Here is a 25,850-nt window from a genome sequence, read left to right on the forward strand (position 1 = left end):
CTGAGTCGCCACCCTCCCTTCCCACCCTCCCATCCTCACCCTCGCCCACCCCAACCCTATCCTCACCCCAACCCCACTGTCACTCGTCACCGTCACCCTCACCCTCCCCCACCCCCACTCCCACCCCCACCCCCACCCCCACCCTCACCCTCATCCACCACCGATAGCCTCACCCCACGCACCACCACCTCCTCCCTCTTCGTCGGCCTCCTCCTCAGCGTCGACCTTCTCATCTTCCTCCACTCAATCGACTTCCTCCTCCTCCTCCGACAAGCCGTTATCCACGCCGTCACCACCCACGCCACCACTGCCTTATCCTCTAATCAAGCTCGAGCTTTACTCATGCTCGACTCGGGCTTGGTTAAACTCAACTCAAGCTTGGCTCGGGCTTAGTTAGGCTCAGCTCGAGCTTAGCTCGAGTTGAGCTGAGCCGAGCTTGAGCAAAATTATAAGGCTCAAAAGTAATTTCGAGTCGAGCCTGAGCCAGAGCCGGCTCACTCAAGCTCGGCTCATTTACACCCCTACCCCTACACAAAGAAGTAATTAATTAGCATCCGACAAAATCATGCTGGCTCCTCCCTCTTGAATTAATAGGTCAAATGACTTATCAAACTAGGCTCAAGTGTGCGAAGTGGCAGATAGACTCTCATGTGTATCACATCACTCTTTAGCTAGGGTCTGATAAGCTCTGATACCAATTAATAAGCTTTGATACCACTTGTTATGCTCTGATACCACTTTGATAAGATTTGAAACCAAAGATAAGTTACGCAACGATTCTTTCAAGATCTGGATGTATTACACAAGTCAGGAAAAATATTCGTCAAATATTTTTTGTAGTCATAAAATTATGAAGTAATTGAGTTAGATCCATAACTTTCTAATCAACAACTTTTATATTTACGCCCTTCGCAGATTAGAATTGTAGCAGGGACAAAAATACAAAATAATGTGGGTGATGGTGGTGGTGACGAGTAGAGTGGATGTTAGGGTTATGAATGAGTATGGAGATGAATGTGGATTGTGGAAGTGGTTAAAGGATATAAACGAAGGGAACGAAGTGGTCGAGATTCCAAAGAAGAGGGCTCGACAGTCGAAACGGTAGAGGTGGAAGGTCGCATAATGAAGTTGGCTGCCATCCATATATTTATAGAAGCTAGCCAACAAGTCCTACAACAATATGAAACCTTAACAAACCAACTAAACCAGTATTTCTTATCTTCTCCGATTACCTCTCGCATTTAGCTTTTATTTTGTCACAAATAGATTCTGAATCTGGAGAAGCAATGAATATAAACATTGTGGATCTAGAGATTGGAAACTTTATGCAACTAGTTTGATATTATTTGGATATATGTAAAATATTCTACGAATATTTTCCTAAAACTATGCAGGATTTAGCTAATTAAATAAAATATTAACCTACTAACACTTTAACTAAACTAAATAACCAAATAAGATAATTAGACTCAATCCATTGAGCCTAATCTCCTTTTGATGTGATTCGATTTGATTTGATTCGTATCAGGGTCCTGACTTATGAGCCAAGATTATAGAATTACTCTGGATTTGTCAAAAAAGAATTTGCAGTGTTTCTTCGATATTAGTCAAAGAGTTAAGCAATAGTAGTTCTAAAGCTTATGATAGGAGCTACATTATTCAAGAAATTATATATAACTATTCGAAGAATACAGTATCAGTGACAAGACACTCAATGACCTTCCAATATGAAGCCAAGCTTTAGACGACATCTACAAAATAAATGACAGGTTGTTTCATCATCAAAGTCATAGAGTGAGCAAGACTAGGTCAAAATTATTTTTGAGATATCTTAAAAGGATATTAGTCGGCAACTTATATAAGAGTTGCATTTCAAAGCCCATTATAAATAAGAGTGCTGATATGAGAATCTTTGCATTAAAAAGAAGATTACCTAAGGGCAACAAAGAGGGATCCTATCAAATTATCATCCTCATTTCTAAGAGAGAAATTTCTATATGAGTTGAGTTTTGTAAAACCTTCTCAATCATTAGCATCTCAATTTAGTGGTTTTGACGAAGTGGCAAAATGCACATAATTTCAGATGCCTAAATTACACTTTGCCCCCCCTATATTTTGACCATATAAAGCGTATAAATACTCTCCTATGCCTTTGAAATGCTACAATCCCTTAGACGTAGTTAACTGAAGCCGTAAAATTACGTTTCTATCCCTTTATAGTTGGATGAAATTATTATAATTTATTAGCTTAAAAAATTACATATATATTTACCCTCACCTACCACTAATTGGACAACTCTACCTCGCACAATCACATTGCCCACATTGTCCACATTATTAGTTTTGAGAGAAGAAAGAAGAGAGAACGAGAGAAGAGAGATCTCAATTTTTCTTCCCTTCTAATCTCGTCTTCTTCTCTTCTTTATCCCTTCTTCTTCCTCTTTAATCTGTCATTCCCATCCCTTAAACTCTTTTCTCTCAAGGACGTCAAGGCACTCAAGCATCGGAGAAGACATAGAACGCCAAACATTAGAGGAGATCGAGCATATCAAAGAGTTTGTAAGGTTTGTCCACTTAAAATTTTTTTTATAATGTGTAGAATTTCCTAGATATATTGTAATATCAATATCTTAGTCCCCACCCTAAATTTAGAGTTTTTTAAGGGCTTAGCGAATATTCTGTACTCCACCCATCTTTGTTTGCTCTTCTTTTCAAGCATATAGAAAAATAGAATGAAAACACTTAGGGCTTAGGGAAGGTAATGGACTCGGAAAAAAAGTATAAGCCACTTTGTGGTTCATCTAAAGAAAGAGATGATGGTAAAATTGTCTAAAACATATTATTTTGACCAACATGAGGGTAATTCTGTCTATATGTAAGTAATCTACTATTCACGTGCTTGTCATGTGAGTTTTAATTCACGGAATGCTAATAGATGAATTTAGTTGTAACATTTCAAAAATATAAGAGGGTATTTGCACGCTTTTATAGTATAGAGAGGTAAAGTGATACAGAGTCAAAGTACAGGGAGGCAAAGTGTAATTAAGTCATTTCAAATTTAAGTTTCGAAGTGAATTAGACACCTTAAAAAATAGCTATGACTTAAACAGTAAAATCCATCTATTTATGAGTTTTTACCAAACTAAACCTCTTTTAAATTTAATTTACTAAAATAGATTACACCTTACACTTAATATCAAAATGGGTTTATTTCATGGTAACCCTAAGTAAAAAAAAAGCTAAAATGTCATTTACCTAGCCAAAAGTAAAATGTTTATCATATCAACATTTCTCTAAGTAAAACACTGATATGATTAATATTTTTATTAAAAGTAAAAATGCTGAAAATTTCAGCACTTTACTAGAAGAGGATACACATAAAAATGCTGAACAATTAAGTGTTTTATTATTTAAAATACTAAATTATTCAATGTCTTAAGACGCTAAATTATAAAGTTTTTGCGGATCATAACTTTCTAATCGATAGTCCATTTTGGACATATGATATGTCAATTATGAAGATGAAAGAAAATTGAATATAATTTTTTTTTTTTGATGAAACTTAATCGGACCTTAAACGAGAAAAATATATGTAAATATATAAATAAAAAGTTTGTAGTATCAAAAATATTGTGCTCAATTATCTACTTCAGGCATAAAATATGTCGTTGTAAAGATATTAAAAAGTTCTATAAGTTAGAACACTATAGTATATTGGCTAAAACTTGATAAAGCTTTTATACCTTTGTATCTAAGGATGATTGACTCTATATCTAGTCAATATTTAGCCTTCAGGCTTTTGAATGATAAAAAAAACGAATGACATAGTCATATTTCTGAATTAATTTGCTAAGAATTACACACACACAAAAGACCATCGTTCTTCCAAAATTTTCTTTTAATTTGTTATGATAAAATGCTCAACTCTTATAAAACGCTTTAGAAAACATAAATCGCTGAATAATTAAATGTTTTATAAAATAAATTTTTTGATATTTTATCTAACTCGGCGGTGTTTTATTTAGGGCTTAGTAAATTATACCTGATATTAAGGTTGAGATATAGATAATTTAGGTAAATAAAATATAAAATAGGGCTGGCTAGTTTGCTCAAAAACTCGTGTTTCATCTTCCAATAACTTGTCCTAGAAGATTCAGAATACTCTTATTCTTGATTGAAGAGAGAGAAAACATAATATATTGGGAATTACTTCTTCGTCTTTTTTCCTTTTAATTTCACATGGAATATTCCTGCCTCCGAAAAGTATTCCAAACCGTGGGCATTTCGAACGATTCTCATCTAATTTCTCATTCTTAATCTGTTTTTACTCCTTTCCATTTTCAATTTATTTACCACCTTTTTATTTTTATTTTCGGTTTTTTAGTTGATTTACTGGTCGATTCAGAGATGCCGGATCTCAGGATCGCTCTGCCGCTTGTCGGTTTCTGTCAAACGGATCCGCGATTCCAATCCCCCGTTAATGCAGATCTCGAGTAAGCTAAATAGTAACAGAGATATTCCAATTTTAAATTGTACTTTTGTTTAAAAATTTATATGAGCTAGTCAAATTAAAACAAATCGGTATAAGAGAATTTATCTGTGAATAATTGGATTTTTTATGTAATTAATCTGGATGAGCAGTTTCGGATACTGGAGTCGGGAGCAGCTTGGTGGAGTTTGAAGAATTAGACACTGCGTTGATACCCCTTTCCAATGCAAAATGGGGTAAATTTTAAATAGTTGTGTTTTAGTAGAGAAACTGAATAAATAATTTTCTGTTCTTTATGGCGTGGAGATGATATTTCAATCTCTTCAGTTCTCTATTTGATCTAATTTTTGTTCAAGATATAGGCGTTGTCTTGGAAACGATTTGGTTTAAGTGTGTGTAAAAATCTAGTCAAAGAGAACGTTGAAAATGGATTATGTTCCGACAAGGAGTGGAGATTGATAGGGACATTGCATATAAAATTAGAACATGATAGTTGAAACCGAGAGTGCCTCTAGTGTGTTGTGTGATCATCATGAACCCCTTATAGTAGGAAAATTTTATAAAGATAGTTGTAGGAAGATAAAATAAAGAAAGTCAGGAGTAGTACTTTTAGAGGATAATTTAGCAGTCATAGAAGATTGAGGTAGTTTGGACTTGTACACAGGAGACCGTGATAAAAAGAGTTCAGGAGTAGTACTTCTAGATGGAAGAATAGGATCCACATCCCTGACCTGAATGGCCAGGACATCTCTGTGTATAAATACCGGCTTTTGTTCATCTTCTAGGTCATAGATTTTATTTAGAGAGACATTTTATACTCCTTGCAGAGATTACCTTATCGAAAACTAGAAAAATTAAATTGAAAAAATTCTCATTAGCCGACATACATTTTATATCTCCACATATTGTGAGCTGTTCACGTATTTTCTGCTTATGAGTTGAAAACCAGCTTATGTACTAGATTATGCAGCATATTCTCTTTTAATACCTTAGCCATCATGTTGGTTAATTTATCTTGTAGGAGACTTGCTGAGTTGCTGGATATTTCATGGACATGTATAAGAAAACTTCTTTCATGCTTCTGACTTTTTATTAGATTGATCGTAAAAGTATGGGTACAGTTAGGTTATATTAGATTCTAATATAGTTGGGGGGAGAAATAGATAGAGATTTATTATGTTAAATAACATGATGGGTCCTATAGGAACAAGTCAAAGACTCAAATGAAATAAAGACTACTATCTTTTATTCTGCTTCTCCACAGAAGGTTTATTTGTCAGAAACTATTTACATGTTATTTGGTGTTTTGGGGTATGAATTTGAGGCAACCTTAATTCGAGTTATGATGTGACAAATATGATCAGTTGTAATTCTCTTTTTTATTCTTGCTTTTCATTAGGCACCTTATATGGTGGTCGGACATTTTGTTATGAATGCATCTGTCACAACTGATGACTACAGTTTCTCAAACAAATTAAAGATACACACACACACATGATACATGCGTATATTGCTTCAGATATGAATCAAATACATATATAAAATAATATTTACATTAGATCCCCCTTGCGTGTTTTATCCATGTTTCTAAATGAATAACATACCTTTATTAGTGTTTCCCATCATCCATGCTTCATAGTTGCTGTGTCGACAAATCAGTTTGCTGACAGACTTGTGCAAAGTGCAACATTGTCCCTACCATCATTAGATTTAGCCATTTATGTTCAAATAACATAAGCACATAGAACATGACACACTTATTTGAAGAAAGAACATTCTCTTTTCAATCAATGACCAATTGAATTATCATTATTACTCTATTTTGCTAATTAATTATCTCTATCCATTTGTAACACTATGTATCTTCTCTTATTGCAGATGGGATGCTCTTAATTACAACTACTGGTAATTCCTCTCCTCCATATCTGTTGTCCACACAATCTCGAGAACAGTTTTTACCTTTTGAGTTGGATTTACTTAATCGTGCAGGTTCTCACACTTTTCACAAAATAGTTGAAAAATACACAAATGATTGTCTTTTACTGTTTAATCAGAATAAGAGAGAAACAATATTTATGAACAAATATTTCATTGAAACCACACGATCCATGTGACTTAAGAGTTAAGACGGACTTTGAACACATTGGTGTGGCAAAAACAATAAAATTCCAGATAGGGTCAAATCAAAGCTAATGTGAATGGAGGTTAAGATAATGTACCAATTTCTGAACCCTGAAAAGCGATCTTGGTTATGAACTGGGATTTGCAACTTGTTAGCTTTCATCGGTGTTTGATTTTGTTATAACTTTTTTGTCTACTTGGCTTATAGAATAAACTTGTAAGATTTGAAAGAATCCTCCATCAGCCATTAGTACATGGGTAGCTGATGGATAATACTATGGGGTTTCATGCACTCTCAATTTATTTGATAATAGTGTAGCTCTAGATGTACGAAGATGCCTTTTAAAGATCTATATAGTCCGTTAGGCCATCACTTCAGCTTAGACAATACTATTTGCAGAATATTAATTACATACATATGGTTCATTCTCTAATCTCCTAGGAGTACATGATAAAGATATCTGCCACTACCAATTGAATATCAGAGAAGCAGTTTCTTCAAGAACAAGGTTTACCAGATTACCTCCCACATACAAGACTTGTGGAATATTTAGGCAAGCAATCCACTACTTTCATTCAGTCTTATTCACTGAGCTGAGATATCTTCAGAGGATTTAAATGTTTATAATTACTTCAGTGGGACTGAAGTATGCTTTTCCACTCCAGAGGAAGAGAATATCGATGACTTTATGGTATGGGTTGTCGGCTTTTTCCACAAGGTTCATCCTCTATACTTGACTTGTTCTGTATTATTATTCTGAAAGTTGAGAACAGTAACCGTTAAACTGGGTAAATTTTGGTGTTAAGGTTGTAGTGAACATGATTCCGTTTCTTAATTTGAAATTGTTTACAATAGAGGGTGCAACAAGGTCACAAGATGGAGCATCTGATACATCCTCTCCAGAAATGGAGATATCACTGCTACCTCAGTTCCTCCCTAGACTCCTCAATGTTGGGAGTCTCATGATTGCAACACCGTCTCTTTGACAGAGGAAATTTGCCTAAATTTTAAAATGACCAACCAAGAAGATGCTGAGGGAAATTGAACTTTTCTTCGCATCATGCTTATAGGACTTCAATAATTAGTCATCTAGCCGTTCATTTTTAGAGCCTGTCAAGACAACTCCTGAAAGGCTGAAGGAGATAATGTTAACATTTAAGTATTTAACAAAGACAACTAAGGGTACAAAATATCCAAAAGATTCCAATTTGTTGATCTGGGTACTCTTTATGATTTCCAGCATGTATAAAGTTAGATCTGTCAGACTCTTATATCATCCTCATTCTGCCTTTAAACTAGGCGTAAAGTAGTATAAATTTTTGTATGCAAGTATTGACAAATTCTGATATAACTTGGTCTCTTAGAACTAAAGCATGATGTAGAATCAATGTGATTGTTTATATATTATAAATCTCATTCCAATTTCTTCAGCATTGTTACCTAACTTGCTCTCTCATTCCATTCTTTTGCAGATACTTGTACTGAAAGATCCTGTAAGATCCTTTGTCTATTACTTTACTTCTTAATTATGAAATAATTTTCCTTTTCTTTAATATTCTTTCATTATCCTTATCCATGAATGTGGAGGACACTTCTCAGTGTTGTTCTTCCAATTTAATAATCAATATGCGGTCATATTGTCTTTACTTAATCTGATAAATGATTGTGGTACTTGAGGCTATATACTGCAACCCTTTTAATACATTGAGTTTGTGCTGTAAGAATGCACATTTTAGATCCTTGATCTGTTTTTTTTTTTTTTCCTGTTATCACTTCTCTGCTACTGGGAACTGAACTAATTAATTTATTATGTTGAGCCTTATCAGGATATAGTAGTTGAGCTATCGGTTGAGCAAATTGGCAACCTTAAATCAAAAAATGATCTTTCCCAAGAAATTAATGACATTCACCTACCTCTCATGCTGTCAAGTGTTGATCACCTAGCTTCTGGCCTTAAAGAATATGCTCTCAAGCATGGAAATTCTCCTGACAAAGAGTGCCAGACTTGCTATGAGAGTAGGTAAGAGAGTCAAAACCATGCGATAGTTTGTTGCGTGTTTATGCAGCTTCATGTCTCCACAACCATTTTAGGATCTCTGATCTATTACTGAAGCTATATTAGATCCAAAGCAGTACTGGGCTAAGGAATAATTTCATTACTCCTATGTATGTTTTGTCGTACTCTCTATTAGTCTGTTCACTCATTATCGCTTTGTGAGGAATACGTTGTCATATTTTAACACAACAGGACATTGCCCTTTGGAATTTATTGTCTTCAACCTCAAGAGGAGATCTAAATTTTATTCTTTATTTTATATATTTTATTAAAATAACTTGTACATCTACTCATGCAACCCTATAGTGTCCTGCTACACTGACAATGAGGCCATAGTTTGGTATATGCTTTTCTGCAGGAAAGAAGTGATTGAGAAAATTTTCTTCTTGAGTTCTTACCACATTTCTCGTTTGGCAACTTATTTAGTTATATTGCTTCTGCTGAAACAAATTCTACAATTTCTGAGTTATTCCTTTGTGTGTATAAGTGCTTTTTTTATTGGTAGATTTTGAGTCCTGTAGATTTAAAAATTGGGAGTGCTAAACCGACATCATGGACATATATGTGCAGGTTTTTGAGGCTATGAATGATATATGTATACACCAGTTACCTCATTGCTTGCCTGTGATAATATTATATTCATAGTTTCCTCATATAATGTGTTGGGCTGTAGGCCATGGACCTGTTAACAACCATGAGCTTCTAATGTGATCATATCTTTCTTGCCATTCAAGCATTTTGTCTCCTCTTTGCCACATTTGAGATGCATGTTTTATCTACAGTTTGTAAGTGCTTTAATCTGTCCTGGTCAGTTGTTTAGTGCATGACATTCTTCTGAGTTCTGACATACATTTGAACCCAGCTGCAGTCCATGTACTAGTTATAGGATTGAATTGCTTCATCATCTGCACAGGGAAATGTTGGATGTTTCGTTCTCTAGCTAAAAAACACTTATATTGAGCTTTTATTTTTGTTGTAGAGAACATTTAAAAGTTGGAAAAGGAGTTGCAAGCAACACTGGTAATATGAATACAGGAAAGATCGTTGAAGCGGTGATTGTTATTGCAGCTGTTGCATCACATCCATGCTGTTGGATGGCTAACTGTTCAACTGCACAGGTTTGCTTCATGTGGGAACATTTGTTTTACAGCTTACTCTCTGTGCTGTTTTAAGAGTTATCAAGATTAAGTTAGTCTGCACATTGCCTTATCTCTGGCTACTAGACATAGAAGGTACAAACAGAGGATATGTTTACACTCATTCACAAGTTGCATTAGCTTGTTGAGAAGTCTTACTCTGTCTTCTGTTAGTTCTTGTTTATGCCTTATTTTGATTACTTCTTGATGATTCTTAAAGTTACTTTTTATTATTATATTTGTATTGATCATATTGGGAATAGAGATATGCTGCAGATAAAACTCAATTCCTCTCATTGTGTAAAGCATAGAAAGTCTACAAGATATAGAGTTATAGACTAATAAATGCATCTATTTGGATTTAAAAAGGTTTTTAGACATCAATTAATTAAAGCACACTATGGTTGTTGGAAATGCTGGAAAAATTGTCATTTCATCAGACAGAAGTGTAGAGAAAGGAGAAGGAAATTGAATGACAAAGTTCAAATATTTTGTTTTTACAATGTTTACCTGACAATTTATTGCAAATTCAGATGTTTCAGCTACACTGGAAGATCAAATGACATCGATAACATTGAGCACACATCGAGAAATATCATTTGCTCTTTATGTGATGGAGTCTGCCACTTCTCATCTCTTAACATGGTTTTCCTATTCTATTCTGTAATTTTCATTTGCTCTTTATTTGGAAAATATTTTCTAATTACTTAGCTCTTGCAGGAAAATGTTGGAAAAATCATTTGTTGTTTCCACAAATTATGATGATATACCAATTCACTTGAGTCATACTGCTAGTAAAAGAATGACATATTTGGTTCTAACAACTGCAATGTTTTCAGGTTTTGCATTTCCAAGACTTTACACCTTGTACAATGTCACTATCCTCATTAAATGCACTGAGCAGCATCAACTGGCAAAATTATGGTCTGAGCTTAAAGGAAAAACATGTGGACGCAGATGGAAACATTGTACTTGAGTGGGAGATGATGACATTGTTTGCTCGCATGGACATTGCCATCCACTGTTACCACAGAAGATATCCGTACATAGTATATGAGCATATATATGCAACATGATTATCTTTAATTAATTAAAGCCATATATATTCTCTGTTCTCTCAATTGTGCAAAGTTGTCCTTGACCTGTTAACTAAAGTCACTGCAAAGTATACAAGACAGAGATCTACACCTGACAGAAACCTTGTCAAGAAAGCTGTCAAGGTTGCACTAGATGACTTGAAGGCAAATAATATAGGACTTTTTCTCAGCTCCCATTCTATAAAGGTTCTTATATTATCTCCTACCTTGGTTTATGATTATCTGTTTTGTATGTATTTAATTTTTTTTAGGCTTTTAAACTATGACCTTGTAGGAGTTATTCCATTTAATGCCGACCAAAAGGATACTGTCCTTAAGTATTGGCAAGTAATCTGATTCATATATTTCTACCAAGGTTTCTTTATCAAAGGCGAGCGCTCCAATCATTTATAGAGAAGTTTATTCTTTTCTTTTCTGGGCTTGCAGTTATGAGACTTAAGTGCTTCTAGTTGATTAGGAAGCAAGTTGACCTTCAAGCAAATTCTTTGATTTACTTCTCTTCCATGCAATGGAAGCAATCACTTTCACGGAGAGGCAACAAGAAAGCTCAGCTTCTCACAAAGTGGGAAAGAGGGGTTTCTTTGCCATTGGGCATAGTTTATATTACATCCCGGAAATAAAAACAAAATGTTGGATCAACAAATAAATAATAATTTCTATTGTAGCCCCTTGGTCAATCCATAATATAGTCCTTGATGAAGTCTTATGTCTTAATTATCTTGGGGCGTCTACACGATTTTTCTTTCTGTGATTCAGCTCTACATAGTTTCTTCTGGCGTACCAAGGTATATCTTGCCCTTTTTTTAGCTTGTCTTTGTTTTTTTGTTGCTTCTTTCTTATATTGAAGTGCTTTTTGGCACAAATAGTGCTGGAAAAGATTTCAAATTTGTTCCTGTTGTTTGCATATATTTTTAATAGAGGTAATTATACTTGAATCTCATGGGCTATCATCCTACTACTCATACTTCTCCTCAACTATTTTTTGTGACATATAGGCCCCTTTAACTATTAAAAATATCTCATCATTTTAACGTCGTAGATAAAAAATTTAAAAAGACCATAGTATCCCATAAGAAGGTAAGAATATTTTGGTAATTAAATTTTCTCTTTTTTTCTAAAATATTATATACCTGTCCATATGGACATGATAACTTATGTACAAAAAAAAAATAACAAAAACCTAACAGAAAGTTTGTCATTAAAAAAAAGTTTGGAAGAAGTATGCAAAAAAGAGTAATTGTTCAAGAGGTCTAATTACTCTTTTTTATGTTATGTTACCTTCCTGACATCATTGTTATTTTTGTTTTCCATTTACCAACTGGGATTACTGGCAAATGCTCGATATTATGCTATGGTTATAATTTATTGCTGTCTTGAGAACTTTCTCAGATTCGAGAGAATGCTCCCGAGCTGTCAAGAGCAATTGCTGGTTTAATCTTGTCTTCCAATGATTCCGAGTTCCAAGATGAATGCGCTGCTCTTCTTGGGCTGCCGTCAGTTAACTCCGGTACTGAAGGATTAATTGAGTCTTGCATCCATGAGAAGATCGTCGGGATTATAGAGTTGAATGATAAAAAGCCAAAGGAGGATAGAAACAGTGCACCTTGTCTGTTTGAATGTGAGAACCTGTACGAAGAAGACGCCCCTTTTGAAGAAGGAGAAGGTGCCGAAGAAGACAATATGTTGGATTTTTAATGTGTCATGTGTAAACTTTGTTCTAGTTATAGATGCACTATTGATGGCAATTTTGATAGGAATGACAGGACGAATGTATCAGCTCCTAACAGCCAACAGGGAAATACTGGATTGGAAGTATTAATGGAGAGTAAAGAGCATCTTTAAGACTTTGTCCCAGTTATGATGAATTATTTTGATGTTATTTGTAGGTTAAATCAATTCTTTGATTGCATCATATGCTATGCATGCTTATCAGTGATCGAAATTCTTTCATGGATTGGTAATTACATGACTCACAAGTGTTGGTTGCAATATCAATATACTTCTGTTTACTTGTATTACACTCTCTTGTTTGTTAACTCTTGGCTTAATAAATTTGAGATTGCATGAGTTGCAGTGATGAAGTTATAACGTACACGATCCTGCTTCCTTATATGCCAACTGACAAGCTGCTGTCCAGACAATATCATACAGTCTATCATGGTGCTACATGAGAAAGGTAATGTCCATTCACAATAATAATTGAGTTTTTGATCAAACTAGCTCTCCCAATCTTTTCCAGAGACATCCTCGTATAAGTCAATTTTCCTGTTCACAGTTTATATTTAGAAATAAGTGAATCAAAAAATAACTTATATACAATTTTCTCTTTAACTTAGTAATTTTTTGAGCAGTTTTTACATTTTCATATCAGGTTTTGTAACTCACTTGTTTCGTATTTAAGTTTAGCTGATAAAAAAAAATTGGTAAGACTTTCAAAAACTCATAATAAGTTTTATATCTTTCCTGATACAAGACATAAAATATGTTATTAAATGGTCTTGTTAAGTTGCAGTGTTTAGATGAACTTGTCAATTTTTCAGAAATTTGCATCTAACACCCTATATTTTGATCTATTTGTTGTTTACACCCTTCAGTTTTAATATTTGTAATCGTATGTGCATAAAGCATCTTAAATTTATTAACTAAACTCTCAGATTAAATTAATCTACTAAAAAGATTAAATGAAAAAGAAAGAAAATAGTAAGAGCATTTTAGTCTAAATTGTTCTATTTCTCTTGCTTTGGGGGTCTCTCGCCTATGGAAGAAGAAGCAATTTTGAACTTAAAATAAAGGAGGAGGAGGAGAAGAAAATAAGAGTATTTTAGTTATTTTAGGAAAAAATAATTAGTAGTAGTTTATTGAATAGCATGCGTAAGAAAAGATCCTTGTGGTGAAATGATGAAATATTCTCCTTTAATGTTATCTGCCCAAATGGTGTCACTGTTGATCTAACTATGAATATTTTCTCCACATATTTGATGAAGCATAAGACTTAATTTATAGATATTAAAAACTAGAGCGCTAATAAGTTAAAATGCAAATCTCTATGTAATAGGAAGGAAGATGTCTCCGAAGGATCTAAAAAGACAAGATTCTTAGAGGGAAAAGACTTTCCCATTTATCAACCAACTCTGCTAGTAGGTACCTTCCTCGTGACTAAAGAGGTCATAGGTTCGACTTTAATCTTAAACAATATTATGGAGAAATTGTTTAGTAGTTTAGTGGCCTGACTTGATTTAGTTGATGGCTCGATAGCGTAATTAACTTGGATGAGTAGCTCGGCAGTGCGACGGCTTGAAGTAGGTCTCAACAGTATTTGGTTCGAAATAATTGTTCAGCAACACATTTGACTTGAAACATATATTAAGCAAGCTAAAAGCTTGGTGGGGAACTTAAGTGACTCTGTATTTAAAGAGGATTGGCTCTCTGGCCCATATCTAGTCTTCATGCTCATAAATGATAAAAAAAAAATCTTCCCATTTTATCTGTTTATTCATTTATCACCTTTTTAACATTGAATAACAGTTATCGGCATAATCAAACATATATAAATGGTCTTATTAAATGTCAGCTGAACTTAAGATATGAGTTGAAGTTATCTTGTGCAACTAAACTCACCTTTCTCTTGATCAAATAAAGAGGAAAGATTATTTTCTTGACCTGTTCATCAATTTCTTTCAAGTTAGGCTTCTGCCTCTCAATATCTTTGCTACTGCTGCTTAAGTTGATTTCGTCCAAATAAATTTCCTAAACGTGACCAAGCAAAAAACAAAATAAGAAAGCAAAGAAAAGAAATAAAAAGTAATACTATGATGTGCAATAAATCAATGCAAATAACTTCTCAATGATTTTTTTAAGGGAAAGCCAATAGGCACAATTTTTCAATGATGATGCAGGAGATTAAACATTTTACAATCCAATCCTAAATATAGAGCATAATATACTTGAAAACAGATTGACCACATATTGGTAAGGGATGATTGGAGATGCAAACCACACAAACCATGTGAAAGTTAAGTTCCTTGATAATGCTATTAACCTGACATGCACAATGCAGGATAGTATTTTGCTCAAGATCTCATGGCTCATCAAATTGCTATAGAGAGTATAATAGGCTAGATTGTATACTAAATATTGAATAATTTACATTCGGCCTTTGAAGCATACTATGCATTCCAAAGGTCCAAATAGCACTCCTTATTTAGCTTACAAGCATATCACATATTTCACTGTCTTATACAATGGCTTTATGCATTTGCAGCTTTCTCAACTGGCAGGGGTTCGGTGTTTCCAGCTACTACCTTGGCTTTCTTAGCTTCGTAGTCTTTTACAGCAGCCTTGATTGCATCCTCAGCAAGCATGCTGCAGTGGAGCTTCACAGGGGGTAGAGAAAGATGTTTGGCGATCTCACTGTAAATTTGGTTAAGCAAATGCAAGTTGATTCAGTCGTCCAATTTAGGAAAAGAACATAGTATTACATTACAACAATTACATATCATGATGCATTTTTGCTATAACTAAGAAATCCTTAGAATACTTCATGCTGCCTCATAGAACCAAGTTTATGCACTTTGCCACAATGCAGAGGTTGCAATCTAAATTCTATCGTGCAATCGTAATGGCAAAACAGGATTTTCAAACAAAATTGTCTCTTAAGTCTTAAGTACAGTAGCACCATGATATGATCAAACTCACATAATAGAAAGACTACCCTGAATAACAAAAAGAAAAGACCAGCCCGGTGTAAAAGGTCCCTGCAGGGTTTATCAATCTCATGATCAAGTAAGCAACTTTATGCAAACCACCTAAATTGACATTCTTCCTGAAGTTGGTAGTTTTTAGGCCCTAAAGTCCACTGCAAGACAGTTGGCTTGACATATCAAAATTGACCATTCTTCCGCAATATGGTTGCTCTTTAGCTAGCTAATTTAAGACAAGACAATAATAGGGACCAAACCTTGCTCTGTCACTTTGATAATAATTTAATGATTTTCAACCTTACAATCTTTCCTACCTTACTAAAGCCGGTAGTGTATTACTTTGATTCAGACAATAAAACATAAAAACCATAGACTGATAGAAGAAGTAGAAAGGGACAGGAAATAATATACTTATTCTCAAACAAGGTCAAGAAATGGCTTATGAGAATCCTTTCCAGAAACGAAGAGTATATGAATAACTACTATTATCAGAAAGACTGAAAGAGTAAGAAATGGGAGAGGTGAACAATGTAATCACTTACGTGTTTTTGATTGATAAAACTTCTTCCGTCTGCTTTCCCTTCACCCATTCAGTAGCTGTAACAAAGTCATACCAGTATCTTCAAATTGCATAATCTATGCTAAAACACAAATCAGCCCAAAGCAACACAAAAACCATTGTTGTATCAAAACAAATTGCTATATGCTCAGTGAGCATCAAATGGCCAAGGCAATGAGTTTCATATTCTCTAATTGCATTCATGTAGACAAAAAGAAAAAAAAAATCTGGTTGTGGTACAAGAAAAGAAAAGGAAAAGAAAGAAGAAAATTCTTTATGGGGAATTCTAGCACGCCTTTCAATATTATCAACAACAAACCCTCGCCATTAATGTACAGAAAAGAACAAAAGTCTCAATTCTAATTGCATTCGACTATAAAACTACAACCTAACAAAAAACTCCAGTCGCAAATAATATGAAGAACATTAACCTGATGAGTTCCAACTCTTTTAAAACATGAAAACACCATCCTTATTTCCACGAAAAAATAGGTTAACCAAAACACAAATTTTTTTTTGAGCTTGGTTAAACCTTCTCCATGTTCTGCTGTAAACCAATTTAGTTCTATTCTATTAGATGTAATGAAACATAAAGTTACACTCATTTAATACAATAGAAATACACAATTTCACTACATCGTAAGTTTCATTGATATTTGTCACTAAAACTTCATAACATCAGTAACTTCAGTGTTAAACTAAATTATATAGCAGAAAAGTTTCTTCTTCTTCTTTTTTTTCTCTTGGTTGAATTTTAGAACAGAAATCTTTCAAATAAGAATCCTGATTACCAACGGAGGAGGAGGCGATGGCGGATCCGCATCCAAAGGTCTTGAAGCACGCATCAACGATCTTCCCCGTGGCATCGTCGACCTTGATCTGGAGCTTCATCACGTCGCCGCACGCGGGAGCCCCCACCAGCCCCGTCCCCACTGTAGGATCCTCCTTGTCGAACGATCCGACGTTCCTAGGGTTGTTGTAGTGGTCCACAACCCTCTCGTGGTACGCCCTCGCTCCCGCCGATGCCGCCGCCGGCCGGAACCCCAACCCTAGGATCCTCTTCGCCCCAACCCTCAGCATTCTTCTCTCTCCTATCTCCCCCCTGCGCTTGCTTCTCCTCGAAAGAGAGAGGAGATATAGGGTGAGAGACGAGTTTGGGATTCACTGAAAGACTTATAGTACAAACGATGGGTGATCTGGACACGTTTCGGCTGGTTATTGAGGAAGGACATTTGATTGCGCTATACCGCCAGGACTCGATCCGTTGAATAAAATTGATGATGTCGTTGTCCCAAAAAATTGGAGCCCTAGAAAAATTAATCCAATAAGCAACTGCTATATGAATATGATTGGATCGTAACCGTTTCTTTTTGCGTGTTTATCCCTCTGGAATCTCTTATTTCAGCGTACCCCTTAAAAAATCTGATATTTGTATGACTACCCTTTAACGCCTCCTTTTTTTAGATGACGCATAAAATAACATTGTCAATTTGAGAGTTTTTTTTATAAAAAAAATTATTTAAGAGTTCGAAAATTAGATATAGGCTCGATAAAAGGAGCTATTTTGCTTTTAAGCCCTTCTAATTGTGTTATAAAAGGAGCTCACCTCCCTTTAGTTTCCTCCAAATTCCAATCCATCGTTGCTGGTTCTTCGCCCCAAACCCTCCTCTTCGAGGTATCGACGAACCAACCCACATTCTCGGATCCATTGCATATCTTCTCGCATTTGATCGTATGTATTAATTATTTTCTATGCTTGTCTTGCGCATTCTCTTACAAATTGTCCTTCATCCTTAAATGTTATATGTAGAAGCTAACAACGTCAGATTATTGTAAGCGAGAATCTTGATGTTTAGTTGTTTCAAGATGATTAATAAGATCTTATTACTACTTTTGTTTGGCTTCATTTTATCAAGAAAAGGATCCTAAGAAGGTAGGGGAGAGGGATGGATTTTCACTCTTTCTTTGTATAATTTTATTCACTTTTACTCAATCTTGAGAGGTTTAGGACTTTCAAGAGTTTGAGAGAGATCTCTGAAATATGAATTATCTTTATAGTACCGGATCAATACTGCATTTGTTTTTATGAAGTGTTATTGTTGTGATCATGGACTGTATGTTTCACGATGGTAGGCTAATCACCAGATTATGCGTCAGTGAGGCTTGCACGATCTTGGTATCATGAGTTGAAGTCGTAGATATAATCTCTTCAGCTGGGGGGGGGGGGGGGGTGTGGTCGTGGGGGTGGTCAGATTGCATAGGAGGGTCAAGAGTGACTCATGAGCTGGAATGCCCTTTCTAAGCTTATTCTTGAACCATTGACATGTGGATGGATTGACCCTGGGAAGATCCATACCACACCAAGGTGATGCAGTTCAAAGCTGCCACACTTGTGCAAAGAGAAGATAGGATCAATCCAAGTTGAATCTGGATTGACCCAAAGGTGGCGGATTCCCAGTACTTTTATGATGGTCTACTAACTGGCCCTTCATGAACTGTGATACTTTTGGAGAAGTCTCTTTGGGCCATTGCTGCTGTGAGGACTCTTAAGAGGCTTCAAGAGATAGCTGAGACTAACTTATTGGGAGAGATAGCTGAAACTAACTTATCGGGAGATACTACCAAGATTTTTTCATAGAAGCTATCCCTCATCCCTCAATGGAGCAATGCTTAAAGAGGTTTCTAGGAAATATTCTTGGTAGGCTTGAGGAATGACTGTTTCTTTACATTCTCATCCCCTGTTAGCGAGGTTATAGAGTGCTGTTAGAGACTCGGCAGAATATGATGTTTCATTTACTTCATGTAACTATGATAGCTCTAAAAGACTAAAACAAAGACAACAATTTTTTCGTTTCATTTTCGGAACCCTTGGAATCAAACACCTGTGAGTTTGAGCAATGTTGGTGGATTTGGAGAAAGATGCACTTCTCATGTTATGTTACTTATGAGCTCACTGGTTGCTCTATTGTTTCTCCTCTTATCTGTATGTTAAGAAACCCTACGAAAGTGTTCACAACGTGTTAACTTGATTCTCAGGTAATTGCTAAATAGATGTTACAAGATGATCACTTATATAGAAATAAGACTTACTATTATAGCAGTCTTCTGTATGGTCATGCCATATGGAATCGACTCTACTACATTAACCTACACTCGATACGTAATTATAGAAATGCTCTTACAATCCTAGTATATCAATTTCTTTCTAGTTTCTACACTATTGGATCATACTCCTAGTGATCCTTCTTTTACATTATAATAGTCTATTTTGTACAAATCCTGATGAATAGTAGTTGAGGGGGTGGAAGACTTCCCACGACTGCACTTGTATGTACACCATAAACTAGTAGATTGCTTTACTATCAGATGGAATCCCAGTTGGAAACTATCTCGTCTTGTTCATGGATTTCCGCTCTCCAAACAGCTGATTGGAGGTTCAGTGGGGGCTTGTACATCTCCGTAGGCCTTCCAGCAAAAGGAATCATACATATGGTGATTTTCTTCCACTGGTTGAAGTTCTATGTCAGCTAAGTGAATGTTCGAGCATGGTGTGCTGTCACTGCATGCTAGGTAAACTGGTTGGACCGTGTATGTCCCTATGATGCCCTGGTACGTGATGTCTGACAGTGCCACTGCTGATGTTTGGTTCTTACATTTGCTTTGGTCACAGTAAAATTGGTTAATGACTATAGGTGTTTGTACCTCAGAGACTTGCACATTTGTATATCTTATGTTCTTGACAGAACCTGAGCCTCCCTGTTATAGAAAAATTAGAACAAACAGACAGTTTAATCACTAGCAGATAATCTCATTTATTTGGAAATTTCACCATATGGGTTAATCTTCATGATCATGAAATAACAAGAAGGTTAGAGAACTTTTAAGTTTTAACAATTTACTAGATATTGCCAAAGGTCGTGAAAAATACACTAATGAGGATGTCCACAATATTTGTGAAGTTTCAAGTAAGCAGAGAACTGTTACTGATTACACATAAGAACTTGCACAGAGGATGGATAAGGAAGAGTTTACCTGCCAGGTTTTGATTCTGATAGCAGTCATCGTCTTGGTGATTTTGACATCCTGGATAGTGATGTCGGAGACAATAGCTTGGCTATTGTCCTTTCCAAGCCCTCCAATGCTGATACCATGGCCTGGCCCACAGTTTACATCATGTATGTAGACATTGGAGCATCCTGTCTGTATGGAGATACAGTCATCACCTGTACAATACAATAAAAAAGCCCATCATTAGAAAAATAAGTTCACACTTAGTAACTTCAATCTTTTGTGTCTTACTAACTGATGGAACAAGCTAGATGTTCAGAAGTTCTTTCTTAGACAACCATGTTAAAAAGAATTTACTGTTGTACTGCTTGTTTTCAAAGTTCAAACTTTATCATCAGAGACAGAATCTACTTGAAAGATTGAATGGGCATACAAGCACATAAGCTTTTAAATTAGTTTCTGTACGAAAGTTATATTATTTCAATCCATTAGCAAGTTATCATCTCACTTGATTCTATAAATTTATTAAAGTTTAGTTTGTAACTTTGAGGTCCTGATTATAAAAAGACTAGGTTAACTTTTTATAAAGAGAAAGGACTATAAGTTGTGTATCGTGGAAGTTTTTATAGTGTGGCCTTTATCTTGAGGTTAGTCATTAACTATTAAATACATGGAGCCGTGCTGAAGATTCAATCCTAGAAACAGTTGCAAGCAGCTCACATTAATCAAGACAAGAAGCACTTCTAGGCAGATTTTTATCTCAAACTAGACAGAATCAGTGATATTATCATAGTTGTCAGAAGAAATCTGGGTGGAAAACAAGTGTCCTTTTAGGCTGTTTTTGAGATTTTTTTCCATAGTGCGAGTGATAATTGTTTCAATGGTTTTTGGAGGTCAAAAATTAAAACTAAATCATTTATATTGTGGTGTGCCAATCATTTAGTTGTTTCATTTTCATGGGACTAGTAGCAAGCAGGCAACATATCTATTTTGTCCCTTCTGGCTGAACCCACCTAAAAAGAAAGTTTCAGTTTGATTGTGTTGGAGATATCTTTATGTTTATGAGGCTTCGTCTTTTGTCTCCTCAGAAATTATATTGGGATCTGCTGGTTCATCTCCAGAAATTGGAAACAAAACAGAACATTGTTTGTTTTATCAATGTAAGGTTAAGAACTCTTTGTCGCTTGGTTACCATTTATCGATATATCTTATGGACATGGAGAAATATTAGGTAGCCCTGTTAGTTTCTACTGTGATCCACATATTGTCCTTCAATATTTAGTCCTTAAAGATTCTCTTAAAGTATTGACTGGAAAACTAGTTTCAATTATTTTTGATCTTATGGTGAATACCCAGTCTCTTGAAGCCAAATATTGAAATTATTACCAAAACCATTTCAAATAAGAGGTTCTGAAGTAACGTGGTAGGTAAATACTAAATAGTTTAACTTTCACTGAATCTATGGTCATTGGCAGTATATGAAAATATAGCTGGTGTAAAGTAAGACACAAGAATTACCACAAGCCAGGTCACTGTGATGGATGGTGACTCCTACAGAGTTCTGGAGATGTATTCCGTCTGTGTTCGGGCTGTCGCCTGGAGAAGAAACGGTGATGCCATGAACCACAACAGCTTGGCAAGAATCGAACTTGAGATGGAACTGCGGGCTGTTCTGTATTGTAATGCCTGATACTGTCACATTGGTACTGCCATAGAACCTCAGGGCCTGCCATTAGACCTAGTTATGAACTTTCTGTTTTAATAAAAAAAAATATGGTTGATAAAGAAGAGTAGGTCAGATTAATCAACCAAACTTGGCCTCAGGCATTATGTATTGAACAGAGAAAAAAATCAATGTGAACTTGTACATGTCAATTAGAATTTGTACATGACATGATAGGAGGTCAAAACTCTCCAGTTTATGGCCATCTGAAGGATAAAAAATTTGTACATATGATAAATTTCCTCAGGTGACACAATTTTTGCTTATTTAGCCTGTAATATTTATGTGCATGTACTTATCAGTTTTAAGAAACATTGTGATACGATGTACTTTGGTGATATTTTGATGACTTATAGGCTTATAGCATATACTATCTACCAGAATTTAGATTATGGGAGATAGTGCTTCAATGTTTTCAAAGAATATAAAAGGATAAGCAAACTTACTGTTGGCCTGATGTTTGGCATTCCTCCCATAAGCTCAGTGTCTAATTCCTGTGAAAATATATATACACATCATGAGTTAAACTCAATGAAGTACTGCAAATGTTGGGAAAGGAAATTGAGGCATGGTTTAAGAGTCTTACTGGGTTTTCATCTAGCTCAGAGTTCTTATGCCACCAAGAGCTGCCCTGACCTTCAATGATACCTTGCCCTTGGATTGTGAGTCCTTTTAGCTTTGTGAATTCAAGCCATTGTAGAAGTCCAGATCCCCAAGGCTTGGGGCTTGTTGGAGCAACAATTGTGCCATCAAGCTGAAGGAAATATTATGGTTTATTTGTAAAATATCATCACTTAAAATCTAATATTGACAAATGTTTCTAATGCAGATTTCTTTTTCTGTAACCTCTCTCACTTTTTGACAAGTAAGTTGTTTCAGAACTAAATGTATATGTAGTCATTATTTGAACAATTATATTTAAATTCTGATATGAGGGTGGGATTAGTGTTATGTTCAACATAAAATGGAAAGTGGAAGCAACATTTTTTTAAAATAATTTTTCCATTAGTACAAAAGAGTGCAATTTTCAGAGCCCTTAAATGATGAGTTCCTTCATAGTCAACTAATATGAGCGGTTAAATTATTGATTCTTTTAAGCAAATTGAATATCGGCTTCAAATTCTTCTGTCGTTGATTAGAGACAAATTTGATACTTGAAATAAATACTCAACTGTAAGTCATGCATGCTTTTAGTTGTTATATTCATGGAATAATTAAAAGCAGAGAATGACTATTCAGAAAATATTTCTTCTTCTTTCTTTTTTTTCAGAAATTCCTTTTCTTCCTTCTTTTCCTTTCTTCATCTGACTATGAACTTCTTATCTGCATCAGATCTATGCTAAGCATATTGTAGATGCTAAAATAGTCCTTACTCTTCCTGGACATGAGGGCGGGCATGCTTGGATGGTGCAATTTATTGCCTAGAGTGTCAAAATCTGGATGGTGGAAGCAAGATGTTATCGGAGCCTCAGAGGTAAGCAGTTACATGTCAAAGTAGTCTAATTGCCAATCTGTTCCTAGGAAGTTGATCTTTTATAAGCTAGGTTGCTAGACGAGCAGTTGGTAAGTCTATGCAAATACTTTTGCTTTCTTTGTTCCTGTACGTAAATATCTTAGCATGGTGACATACTACAATGCATCAAGTTACTGCAAAACGATGCTTAATATCACTACAAGAGAATAATTGTCTTCACTAGTATAGAACTGTACTATATTTATGATTATGCGGAAATTACAAACTATATCGATAAAAGGTGCATATCATCGTTAAATTGATTTTCCTATACTGTACTGTAGTATGATGCAAGTTTCATATTGAAAGCTAATGGATATTAATTTGATTTAAAGTCTATCTGTTGCAATTTCTTGTCATGCTTCCAACTAATGATACTTGCCTGGAACACAATGTTGGGCTGGCAATTAGGGCCTGCAAATGAGATCGGCCCAACTAAGAACTGAAAATTTGATGGAACCACAACTGTTGATGCGACCACTTTACATGCTGCCAACCATGTATTGAGAAACGCCTGCATCTCACCAGGTTAAGAATGTATTTTTGTTAGTACACAACAATACTAGTTTAGGATCTCAGATGTTTGCTTGTAGTGTATTTTTAGAACTACTAAAGCTTGAGATATGTATGGTTAAAATGATAAATGACTCCTCATTCAGTGATAATTTACAAACCAATTAATGAGCATCAGTTTTTCCATGAATTGTTTCATTTTTTTCTTATTATAATATGCATTATTATTGCACAATAACCTTAGGCTACTCCTTTTGAAACCTAGCATAAAATCAAGATAGTTTTTTAAGAAGAAGAAATGAAATGCTAGAAGCTTAGGGAAGAATGATCTCTTGATGACCTTAGTGTCATCGGTTGTACCATCGCCCTTGGCTCCGAAATCTAGCACGTTGAACGTCGTCCCCTGTGGCGCTGGCGGGCTTGGGGTTGGGCTTGGGCTTGGTTTAGGTGTTGGACTATGCTTTGGTGGTGGACTTGGCTTCGGCTTTGGGTCCGGGCTTGGCTTGGGAGATGGGCTTGGGCTGTGGTGGTGGTGACTGTTGCCGCTGGACTTCCCTTTCGTCTTCTTCTTAGCCAACGAAGAGGTGAGGTCACTCTTCCCTCTCCAATGCCTACCACTTCTTGCATCACAAGTATCAAAGTAGGAGCAAGTAGCAAAGAAGAGGAGGAGGAGGATCACAAGTCCTCTTAGACTTGAGCCTCCCATCTCTTCTCTTTCTATTACCTACTTTGAGTTGAGATGTGTATGTCGTGAAGAGAAGAGAAGAGAAGAGAAGAGAGAGAGAGAGAGAGAGAAAGGAAGAGAAGTAGTTGCTTTGAATGGAGGGAAGTTTACGTTGGTTTAAATAGACGCAGCCTGAAACTTCAGCACACAAATTTGGACTTCAGTTGCTAAGAATTGTTTTGTCGTATTCTTTTGCTCATGTTACCTCCTAACTTTGTTATATCACATTATAGTTCCTTTTTTCTTATACTCTTTGTGGTTTTTCAGTATTATCTTGATTCTTTTGCCTTATTTTGTTTGATAATATTTTCTTTTGCAAGTAGTTGCAAGTGTATAACTAACCCTCCTGTCCACATGCAAATGATCACGGGTGAGTATGTTGGTACTTTGTGTCTACTCCTCAGCAAATGGCCAATCGACAGATAGAAAAGAAAACCAAGTGCTGGGCCTACAAAATTACTTGTAAATCTTCCAAACCAAGCCTTCACTCAAGGAGGAACACTACGAGGAAAAGGAATGCAAGAAAAATGATCATCATAACGACAATTGCCGGATTCATTTAAGATAATGGTGAGTTGCATGATGTTCCCAAATCCCTGGTATAATGTTCAAAGTATGCAATCCTTTCTGGTGTCTTAGTTTCATGGAAAATAGAACAAGAGAAAGAGCTATGCTTGGATTCAGTTAGTTGATTAGAATTATTTTATGTGTTTAGGGTAATGACCCTAAGGTATTAGAGAAATTACATTTGTAATTGTTTCATAGACGTAGAAACCCTACTCATTGACAACATATTTTTAGGTATTTTTTTCGGTGCATTATTATTATTATTATTATCAAAATCTCTTCCACATTTCAGCATAACTGTTATTATTGATAGTTGGAGTCGATTCATGGGACCACTTGTACTGTGAATTGCAGCTCTAAGGCCTCTCTCTCTAATATTTTATATGCATATATGATAAGGATATATTGTGCAGGCCTCTGAAAATGATTGGTTTGACCAACTAGGGCATGCTTTGAGTATCCATTCTAAACCACTAAAAGAATCCAAGACCTTTTATTTCCAACCTTATTTCTTGCAAGTGTGCTCTTTTTTAGCCAAATGACATGCAACTTTTTCTCACCTCATTATGTTAGTACTTTAGCTCAGTGAACAGAGTCCTACTAGCTGATGACAGAGGCAATTAGTTAGATATCCCCTCGAAAA

At 35.5% G+C, this 25,850-nt stretch overlaps 3 protein-coding genes and 1 long non-coding RNA gene across 6 annotated transcripts; 2 read left to right on the forward strand and 2 right to left on the reverse strand.

Annotated features, from left to right (window-relative positions):
* The first annotated feature begins 4,130 nt into the window (after nucleotides 1-4,130).
* LOC140780885 (type 2 DNA topoisomerase 6 subunit B-like) lies at nucleotides 4,131-12,742 on the forward strand. Of its 2 annotated transcripts, none has more exons than XM_073126587.1 (12): nucleotides 4,131-4,275; nucleotides 4,385-4,493; nucleotides 4,642-4,725; nucleotides 6,368-6,394; nucleotides 7,053-7,164; nucleotides 7,248-7,329; nucleotides 8,084-8,104; nucleotides 8,438-8,631; nucleotides 9,647-9,785; nucleotides 10,643-10,839; nucleotides 10,954-11,086; nucleotides 12,290-12,742. In XM_073126587.1, the coding sequence occupies exons 1-12, from the start codon at nucleotides 4,240-4,242 to the stop codon at nucleotides 12,593-12,595; spliced, it is 1,440 nt and encodes a 479-aa protein (XP_072982688.1). In that variant the 5' UTR covers nucleotides 4,131-4,239; the 3' UTR covers nucleotides 12,596-12,742. The 2 variants fall into 2 exon arrangements, with proteins under 2 accessions (XP_072982688.1, XP_072982689.1); XM_073126588.1 differs by having other exon boundaries at nucleotides 10,963-11,086.
* Nucleotides 12,743-14,993: 2,251 nt separating this feature from the next.
* Nucleotides 14,994-17,510, reverse strand: LOC140780886 (iron-sulfur cluster assembly protein 1-like). Its single transcript, XM_073126590.1, has 3 exons — nucleotides 16,951-17,510; nucleotides 16,143-16,197; nucleotides 14,994-15,310 (listed from the first exon to the last, which is right to left on the reverse strand). Exons 1-3 carry the CDS (start codon nucleotides 17,237-17,239, stop codon nucleotides 15,148-15,150), a joined length of 507 nt encoding a protein of 168 aa, XP_072982691.1. The 5' UTR covers nucleotides 17,240-17,510; the 3' UTR covers nucleotides 14,994-15,147.
* Nucleotides 17,511-17,649: 139 nt separating this feature from the next.
* Nucleotides 17,650-24,106, forward strand: LOC140781931 (uncharacterized). The gene is made up of 2 exons (XR_012107776.1): nucleotides 17,650-17,891; nucleotides 23,223-24,106. It is a non-coding gene; the product is annotated as an uncharacterized lncRNA (long non-coding RNA).
* LOC140781929 (polygalacturonase At1g48100-like) lies at nucleotides 19,167-24,735 on the reverse strand. Of its 2 annotated transcripts, none has more exons than XM_073128240.1 (7): nucleotides 24,257-24,735; nucleotides 23,786-23,917; nucleotides 22,477-22,644; nucleotides 22,337-22,384; nucleotides 21,686-21,893; nucleotides 20,192-20,382; nucleotides 19,167-19,915 (listed from the first exon to the last, which is right to left on the reverse strand). In XM_073128240.1, exons 1-7 carry the CDS (start codon nucleotides 24,620-24,622, stop codon nucleotides 19,559-19,561), a joined length of 1,470 nt encoding a protein of 489 aa, XP_072984341.1. In that variant the 5' UTR covers nucleotides 24,623-24,735; the 3' UTR covers nucleotides 19,167-19,558. The 2 variants fall into 2 exon arrangements, with proteins under 2 accessions (XP_072984341.1, XP_072984342.1); XM_073128241.1 differs by having other exon boundaries at nucleotides 22,337-22,377; nucleotides 22,431-22,644.
* Between the last annotated feature and the right edge of the window lie 1,115 nt (nucleotides 24,736-25,850).

The sequence above is a fragment of the Typha latifolia genome, chromosome 2 (genome assembly GCF_019914945.1).
Source record: "Typha latifolia isolate L0001 chromosome 2, TyphaL0001v2, whole genome shotgun sequence".
Classification (NCBI taxonomy): Eukaryota; Viridiplantae; Streptophyta; class Magnoliopsida; order Poales; family Typhaceae; genus Typha; species Typha latifolia.